Source organism: Thunnus maccoyii, chromosome 16 (assembly GCF_910596095.1).
Source record: "Thunnus maccoyii chromosome 16, fThuMac1.1, whole genome shotgun sequence".
Classification (NCBI taxonomy): Eukaryota; Metazoa; Chordata; class Actinopteri; order Scombriformes; family Scombridae; genus Thunnus; species Thunnus maccoyii.
In genome coordinates, this window is record NC_056548.1 from 8,872,679 (window position 1) to 8,882,288 (window position 9,610).

The 9,610-nt window shown below is 38.9% G+C and overlaps 1 protein-coding gene across 9 annotated transcripts in view; it reads right to left on the reverse strand.

The window, feature by feature from the left end:
* dtnbb (dystrobrevin, beta b) overlaps positions 1–9,292 on the reverse strand; it is a 35,163-nt gene extending 25,871 nt beyond the window's left edge. For all 9 annotated transcript variants that reach the window (XR_006100466.1, XR_006100465.1, XM_042437151.1 and 6 more), the window contains exons 1-8: positions 9,037–9,292; positions 6,720–6,766; positions 4,956–5,023; positions 4,616–4,696; positions 4,279–4,492; positions 784–869; positions 318–472; positions 113–218 (exon numbers count right to left, since the gene is read on the reverse strand). Coding sequence is in view for 7 of the 9 variants with exons in the window: in XM_042437151.1 (XP_042293085.1) it covers positions 113–218; positions 318–472; positions 784–869; positions 4,279–4,492; positions 4,616–4,696; positions 4,956–5,022 (709 nt within the window). In the remaining 2 variants the exon portion in view is untranslated. The remainder of the gene's footprint in view (positions 1–112; positions 219–317; positions 473–783; positions 870–4,278; positions 4,493–4,615; positions 4,697–4,955; positions 5,024–6,719; positions 6,767–9,036) is intronic.
* Positions 9,293–9,610: the final 318 nt, after the last annotated feature.

The window sequence follows — 9,610 nt, forward strand, 5'->3', positions numbered from 1 at the left end:
AATATCAGTTTAAAATTCAGAAAAAATAAATGAGAAGCTGGCATGTTCAAATGTTGAAACTTCAACATGGGCATACAGTGTAAATAGAAACAGTTGAGAGTCCAGGTCTTACCATTTTCAACATTAGCGAGTCGGTGCATGAGCGGTAGCCATACGAGGCATTGAGGCGGAGGATCTGCCATCAACACATCCAAAAACGTGTTCAGCATGATCTTCTTCTAGATACAAACACACACATGCATGCATCCGTTTACATATGCTCATCAATAGAGTTTAGCTACAAGATCCCCTGCAAGGAATAAGTGTCCTCCTCCTACCTGCTGAGGGAAGCACGTCCGCACTGAATGCTCCGTGTAACCAAACGAGGGGCCCTCGAACACGGCTGTGGGAAGTTTCAGCACCTCCCGAAGAAACTGATCAAACTTAGCAAACACCATGACTCCACTTGAGTCAGAGATCTGTGAGAAAATATCTGAGAGACAGAAAATGCCAGAGTTAATGCTCTGCAAAAACAGAGTGCAAAAAGGCTTTTGACATTCCTGTGAATGGAAACTATTGATCCATGGTGCACATACTTTGCAGAGAGTTAAAACATGTACAGTTAAAGCAAATGAATTCTGCATGCATGTACCAACAGTGCCCCTGTGTGTTTAATGTGAGCAACTACATGAAGACTGCAGCTGTCCCAGGAGACATCTGCAGCTAACCAGATCAGATTTTTAAAAAAAGGCAGCTCTAAATATTCTTACACGCTATATGTAAGGTAGTCAAACATGAACTTACAACGTAGTTTGTCCACAATTTTCCCTCCACACATTGTTGCCAGCATGGATTTCATTGAGAAAACTGTCAGCTTCCCATGGCTTTCACTGCAAGTAGAGAGAGAGGTGACGTTTCATCAGTACATTTAAGAATGACTATATGACTTAACATAATAACATAATCTTGGTCATAGAAGTGAGACGTTTAATTCATTTAAAAAAATGCACCCATATTCATTTCAATAAACTCATAAGTTTTGCCACTACAGCCTTCAGTAGCCAGTAGCTTTAGGATGCTAATGTTAGCTAACTTTAGGTGGAGATTGCTATGTAAATACTGACTTTATCACTCTTTTCCACTTGTTTTACTGTCACCCTGTGTTTTAGTTTAGTTTATTACATTTATTTGTCAGGGATTATGTATAAAAGAAAGAAATCTCATACAGGGAGAAGAGAAGTATTAGAGGTGTTACATAGACTCACTTTAGTAAAGGATAATGCCGTGTTTGCACAGAAATATTATTATTATGGTCATTCAAATCAATAATGAGGTTACAATGAAAAGTAAAATGCATTTTGCTTTATTCTATTTTGTGGATTTAACCAGACAATTCTGTTGAGATTACAAATTTGAGATTTAAAAATAAAGGGAAAAAATGGCATCATGATAAACGTAACATACAGCGATCTGTATGAGTGAAAATATATATTTGAAACACATGTCGAAAATCATCAGCAATCATGAACTAGGCCTTAAATTACATCTTAACAACGTATATACAGGTAATTATTTAGATTCCTTAAAATCTTTTTAACTTGCCAAGAGAGACCGGCTCTTTCATTTCAGATTCATTTAGCTCCGGCTTCCGAGCAGAGGTAATAGAGTACATGAAAGCTCTTCTGCCTAATTCAGTTTGGACCTCAGGGACAGATAGCGAGACCGCTTCCTGTGATCGCAGACAGTAATTTCCACGAAGTTTTCCAGAGATAGGGCAGCATGAATAATAACGAAGCAGCGCCAGAATGGCCTTACAGATAAAAGTAAACCAATTGAATGGGCCACATGAATGGACAGGGCAAGAGGCCAATCAATTTGAGCATACAAGGTACAATAATGAGAGAGAGCTTTACGGTCAATAATAAACCTCTGTGCTCCATGATTCACAAAGTCTGGGGCCTTGAGCACAAAGCAGGCATTAAGAGGAGGTATATACAGTAAGACGTCACCAGGGCTACTTCAGTTACTTCAGGTATTTTCTTTAACACAGCACACTCTGTTGTCTATTGGGAGATGGAGGACAAAGATCTTTGTTTGTTCCAATATTCGTCAGCTTATTGCCAAGTTTTCTGAGGCCTAAAACCTTGTTGGATGGATTGTTTGTACAGTGAAATCAAGGCTGTTGCTACCATTGAGGACACTGAGATCTTTTTTATTTTTTTAGTAACCTTGAGTGGAGTTTACATTTTACAGTACAATTAAAAACTTGGACATGGACTGCACTCTTAAGGCTTATTCCAGTACATTTAAACATGATTCCTTCAGGCCAATGTCTTCAATTACAATGTTATTCCTGGCAGAGTGGAGGCTGAGTGGCATTTGAAGCAGCATTTAGACTTTTGTGTTGGAAAATAAAATAATAAGGCTTTATTTTACAAGTCCTTCATTTCCAAACAATTTCCTTGCAAAAATAGAGAATGCTCTGAGTTATTTTATTTAGAATTTAAGTAGTTGAGTTGAATTTGCTTGAATTGCTCAATTTAAATAAAAGCTGCAGAAAATGTAGCAGAACAAAAAATCCAGATAATTGAAAAACCTCTCTGCGTTTCAATCCTAGTGAATGCTATTATTTAATACTCACATTAAAATATCCATGATAATATTTTATCTGTCCTTGACAACTGAATAAGTGAAAAAAATTGAATCCAGAGCTGCAACAATTAGTTGATCGAAAGAAAACATTTGATAGTTTTAGGGTTCCCAAATATGAGAATTCACTGCTTTTTATGGTCTTACCAGGTCTTAGTGAATTGAGTTTGGACTATTTGTCAGAAAATCAACATATTTTATGTCACCTTGTTCTGTAGGATACTGTGATGGACTTTTTCTTTCTCTTTTTGATGTTTTATTGACTAAACAATTCATCGATTTATCAAGAAAATAATCAGCGAATTAGTCAATAATGAAAATAATCATTAGTTGCAGCCCTAATATAATCAGTTACTGTGTTGATCCGTATATCTACAGTGAGACTGAATGCCTGAATGCATTAAAATTACACAGTGGGGTAAAATTTAAACTCTATTTTCTGACATGCATCATCCTCTTTCTAGTGTAAACAAAACTTCTCTTGATCCCTTGTTAGTGTAAGTATAACTATACTATATACTATACTATACTATACTATTTAACTGGTTCTGGCAACGACACAAACATGTATCAGTAGATATTTAAATGTCTATCAGCTGACTGTTGAAAGTAAGTCATTTTCACTTGGAAACTAGGTATTTCCACTTTGCTTAAAAATATTGAATGAGTTGCCTGTGAGTTGATTGTCAAGTACTTATGGCAGTAAGACAGTCGACACATGAAACAATGACGGAGCCTCGACCTATTTGTCACAATAAAAGTCCATATAAAAATTTGGTGTTTATTCAGTCTGCATACCTTAACGCTGAGCTCTGCATCCTTGCTGCTACACTGCTTCCAGATCTTTAACTCCCCCAGCTTCTCCTGTATTAGCATTTAGTTGTTTTTGAATGTTTCTTGAATATGTGTTTCTGATCATCAAATGTGTATCTGAGGCTCTGCCAGAGGGGGGCTTTGAGCTCAGTGTCAGGAAAGTCTTGCTGAAATTGGTTCCAGGGTGTTCTGACTGAACAACACTTTACGCGGTAAAGTGTTTCTCCTCAGCTGTTAAAAGTATTCACCACATGATATTACAGTTATCATCTGGGGCAGCACTGTCAAGGTGATAAGCAGCCTTTCTGTCAGATGTTTTTGTTAAACGCACAAAACACTAAAATCAGTCTTAACAAATCTGGACAATCTTCTGTTTGAGGAATATTACATCCTGCCATCCGCTCAGTGATACAGGTTGCTGAAAATCAGGTGCAGCAGGTTCAAGTTTTCATTGATTCCATGTGCAATAAATCAAATAAACCATATCAACCTGCCAACTTGCTTATTAGTCCCTAATAGAGGCAGGCACTTTTCTTATCCTTAGTCTTATTCATAACACTTTTTATGGAGTTTTTATGCTGCTTTGCTGCATTAATAATTTCCTCTTGTGCTACAATAAAGATCTGAATTGAACTGGTTGTTGATTAGCATTTAAGATTTTTGTTTTGAGTCATGTTTGTTGAACACATATCAAATGTTAACATCTCCACCTCAGTAACAACTGTGTGTGATTATACTTGTTTTGATATCTGCAGCAAAGCTATCCGAACAATAGAAGAGCTGATTCACCACCTACAGAGTAAAGTGCTGCTCTGTGGTAACACACCCACACCGTACCTGTCATAGGTGGCCACCATGAAGTTGAGCAGCAGCCCGATGGACTGTTCCACATTGATCTGGTGGGTGGTGGGCAGCCGCTTGTTGAGCTGGTAATAGATGGAAGACAGGATAGTCTCCAGCCGCGACACATTGATCTCAGCGTTGTGGTCCAATGTGTTGAGCCCGTTGTCACGAAAAGCTTCGATCATGTTCCAGACATCCACCAGATGAACTGTGAGAGGGGGCAGACTGTGATCAATTAAGCCTGTGCATGTTGGAACCAATGTTTCTATTGGTTGCACAGTGTCATATTTGTTAAAAACAGGGGAAAATCTTTTAAGAATCATGCTCTTACGGTTGCATCTCTTTTGCACAAACCGGAGTTTGCAGGCAGTCCTATAAGTCGACAGTCTGATAACATCAAAGTTTTGAGCTCCTGAAAAACAAAACCATAAAGAAATTCTCAAATCAACAAATCTCCAATAAAATGTCCAGTGCAGAAATAAAATTAAACTCCTTACAAACATAATCAGGATTACTCAGGGTACATTTAAACACTATCACTGTGTTTGTGTGGGAGGAATTATATGTGTGAGAAACCACGCATCTCCTGCGCAACTTACAGCCAGTCAAAGAATTACATGAGCCGGTTCTGACTATGAATAGTGAAAAGACATTTTTCTCAGTCAACTCACTCATTTCCATGAAGAGCTGTCTCTTCTCCACCATGGCCTTGCCTCGTTTACTGCCTTCCTCGATCATTCTGTGGCACATCAAACAGCAGAGCATGTAACACTGTTCAGACACTCAGCTTGTTAATAAATGCGACACGCAGCTCCTTTCATTGTCCACAATCATTCAGATACCAAACAAGTCAGCATGATTTATATATGTATATATATATATATATATATATATATATTATTACTGCAACTGAAGAAAAATGTTTCGAGAGAATGGACTAAAGAGAAGAATATAGATGGGTTGGTATGTATGTGTGCATTCTTTCCTCTTTATTATTCACCCTGTGCATCAAGGACTGTATTAGTCATCACATCAGCAACTCAGTTTGTGAAATATATAGATGTTCTAGCTTTGGTTGGCTGTTTAAAGGAGGATGACACCAGTTAAAGGGACAAAATTTATAGTTTTTACAACTGGTACAACAATTATAGAACTGATTTTGAAAACCTACAGTAGCCAAATAATCTGACTGAACTGCCTTTTTAAAAAAAAAATTTCTTCATGATGTTAATTAGTGATAAAATACGGAGATGTGGGCATAAAAGTGGCACTGTTATACAGCAACGTATCATGGAGAGCCCCTGAGGTGCTCAGTCACAACTAAGAAAATGTAATGTTGATAAAACTATGACTTTAATTCAAAGGAAGAGTTTCACATTTTGGGAAATATGAAGATAAAGTCAGTAGCCGCTTCGCTTAGCTTAGCATAAAAACTGGAAACGGGGGGCAAACAGCTAGCCTGGCTCTGTCCAAAAGTAACAAAATCCACTCACAAGCACCTCTGAAGCTCATTGATTAACATGTTCTATCTTATTTATTTCATCTGTACAAAAAAACGTGTTGTGACTCTACTGCTGTTTGCCTGGAAACTTCACAGTGACGATAAGAATCTGCCCAAGAAATAGTGTGACACGTAAAACCCCCCGTAAATCCACAAATTGTCATTTTACACTTCGGTTTTTGTGTCATTATTAAGTGGTATCAATATTCTCATCTAACTGAAAGTAAATAAGGGAATTTCCCAAAATGTCAAACTACTCCTGAAGTGTGTTGACAGTCTGTATTTTGCATTAAAATAAGCTGCACAAAGACAAAACTGGAAAAAAAGAGTTCGGTCTTATAAAAGACATAAATAATCTTGACTACAATGCAGGTATCAGACGTCGTACAGAGGAACAAAAAGAGCGCTCACGACTTTTATACCAAAGACTGTACATCAAATGAACAATTTCAACTTTTGTGCTGATGCTTATTGAACTTCTGTGTTGTGCATTTTTAAAAGGGATTGTAGGTGTCTGTTTTGGCTTCACCTCAGTATTCATACTTGCAGAAGACAAAGGCTCTTTGAAACAACACAGGTTTCACTACTTCATTCATTCCTTCATTCTTTTAATGTGTTTTAAGTGATTTCTCCAGTAGTACGTGTCATTTTTATTGCAGCTGCAGCTATCTATAATTGTTCTTGAGCAGTAATCTTACATTATGTTCCTGAATAGTCATCATATTCCACTCTCATCAACAAATTAGCAGCACACATTTGTGGTCTAATATGTGGTAAATACTGTAGCATCATCATGTTTTCAGTAAGATGATACATGACAGACATACTATCTTCTTTTACCACATAATTATTATGATACATGACATTTTTTTGTATAGAAGACATAACTTCAGCATTGTGTATCTGATTTTATGAAGATTTTAAAAGTATTTACCTGTCGCTGGCTGAATGTCAAACAAAGTGAACCACTACACGTCGACCCTGTGAAGACAAGTCATAAGAGAGTTAGTGAGGGTATCTTTCCACTTGATGTCACCATTACTATGAGAGATAAGCTATTCCCTGCTGACAAAATGTATTTGACTTTTAAATAAGTAATTAACACCCCCCCCCCCACCCTCTCTCCCTCCTTCAAGGACTTCATTAACTCTCAATTTGTGCTTTTGTTTCCCGTCTCTCTCCTCCTGTAGAGATACTGGTGAGCTGGCTGGGGAACACTCCAGTGCCAGTGGTCTGTGCAAATGATAATTCTCCATGACATCCCGCTCAGCAGTGACTGCATCCTGTGGGCTAATGACACTGACTGAGCCGCAAAGTAACCACTTAATGATGACGGACACAGAGCACATTACGAGTGGCCGATATGCAAGAAGCGCCGGGTTCCCCTGGACAGCTTTGGACCAAGGGACCGGGCCCCCCTCGAACATCTCTGGATCATATGCATGTTCACAGGGTACGTTCGCCAACCAAAGGGGGCGATCAGCTGACCAGTTGAGCGAGAGCAAAGAAGCCAAGGTTCTGCTAGCCTCAGGAACTCTGCAGACAGGGACTGTTTCTCTCTATTTCTTGCCTCTTTTTTTTTGTATCCAGCCAGTTTCCTGCTCATTTTAGAGACATTCCTACTCTCAGAGTGATCTCTACTGTCATGACAGTGCCTCTTTCAAGTTACAATCGTGCTACTCTGACTTGTGTAGAATATTTTTTATTGCTTCTTACAGGCACCAGCAAGAACCACTTCCTCTAAAATGCAGCGTTATTCAATTCACGCATTATTTCACTGATAAGTTAAAAGAATAGGTATTAATTTCTGATTATTTTCACTTCTTGATTTATTGATTTAGTCTATGAAATGCCAAGAAACAGTGAAAAATCACTATTTCCCGCAGCTCAAGGTGACTTCTTTGTCCGACTAATGGTCCAAAAACCAAAGATATTCACTTTAAAATGAAATATAAAAAATACAATGAATATAAAACAGAGAAAAGCAGAAAAAAACGCACATTTAAGGAGATATAACCCAAGAATATTTGGCATGTTTGCTTTAAAAATCCAAATTTTAATGCTCTGAAAAAGTATTGTGGTTCTTTGAAGTTCAACAGCAAAATCATCACACCAACCCCAGTCAGGTTCACTTTAACCACAACTGCACTTGGAGACACTTGGTGAGCCCAATTACATCTTAAATCGGGTCCTAAATGAAGCAACACAAACTGTATTTGTCTTTTTTTTTTATTTTTTAGGGGTGATATGTCAGAGAAGCACCGCTGCACTTTGGGGAAAAAGGCTAGAAAACATTTGCTGTGCAGTGGGAGACCCAACAGACACATGTCAGCAAAATAACACAATGGTTCATTGTAAATATTCAGCCTATGAAGTAACTGCAGAAATTCATGAGTAGGCAACTCGGGGCCTTGCATTAGCAGAAAAAAAAACAAAAAACTGTGAGCATTGCATGACAGCAAATGACAGTTTGTGATACAAGTTGAGTATTTTATGTAAGATGAAGGAAAAAGAAGCAAATCCTCAATAATTCATGACAAAATGAATTCACAGACCGGAGCACATTCAAAGGCACAGAGCAGGATCAGTGATATGACTGAGGTAAAGCTCTGTTGTAACACTGTAATCACTCATTTGCACATAAATGATCTCAAGCACACAATAGTTCTGATGTGTGTTACAGTAAGACTGTTTAATAATGAGTAAAGGCCCGTAAAGGTGCATTTTTACTGTAACCGCACCTTCAGCTTCGAGGTAATGACAACATCCTTTGACGCGAGTCAACATAAGGACTCGGTTACTGCAGTATCTCCCTTCCGCTGATATCATTCACTCCTCTGTTTCTGCGAGCCTCAATTCTCACAGTGCAACACTTAAAATTTACTTCTGAAGCGACGGAACCGCACAAAACGCAGCCATATTGCTGATTTAACTGCCTATTTACCTTATTTTTTCCATTGTGAATGGTGTGTCGTGATGTCCATCATTTTTTGGATATGAAACAATGGCAATCCTGCATCTTTTTTTTTTTTAATTATTATTATTCTCACTGGTGTATCGACAGCCGAGTGAGAGGCAGAGCAGAGAGCTGGCCTTTACCGGAGGAAAATCACGCAGGTTGCGTTTAGAGCATCATCATCATCATCATCATCGGCAGCAGCAGCAGCAGCAGCAGCATCAGATGGGGAGGATAAGTGGTCCGGGGTGAATAAGGAGGATATTTCCTCCGTGATTCACAGCCGCACTCTCACCTTTGATGAATCCACGCTTGTCCGCCGACGTTACAGCTGTCCGAGCGATGAGAAACGGTTCGGACCATCCATCATCGTATTTCGAGCTCCTCTCCCGTTTCATTCGACTTCAATCTTGGGAACTGCGGTTGTAGCCGCACATAGAGATGTACGAGCGCCCCGCTCCGCTCGGCATCATCAGCGACCCAGCGGCAGAGGACGGCAGAGCGCAAGCAGGCACGGAGATGCCATGCGCGACCACCTACTACACTTTACGCATGTGCGCACGCACGCTGGTTAAAGGCGCACTACTACTATTGCTGCTGCTGCTGCTCTGAATTATGATCCTCAGTATAATAGACTGGAGATGATACAAGAAATACTGATTAAATTTCGTTTAAAGGGGCACTACAGCAGTTAGTTCACAAGAGACAGATTATGAATAATATGGACAATAGGGCTGCAACGTTATTGATTAATCTGGCGATTCATTTCCAGATTAATCGATTCTTTTTTTTGGTTTATAAAATGTCAGTAAAAGGAGAAAAACGCCCATCACTGTTTGCCAAAGCCCCAAGTTGCCCCATCCTCAAAT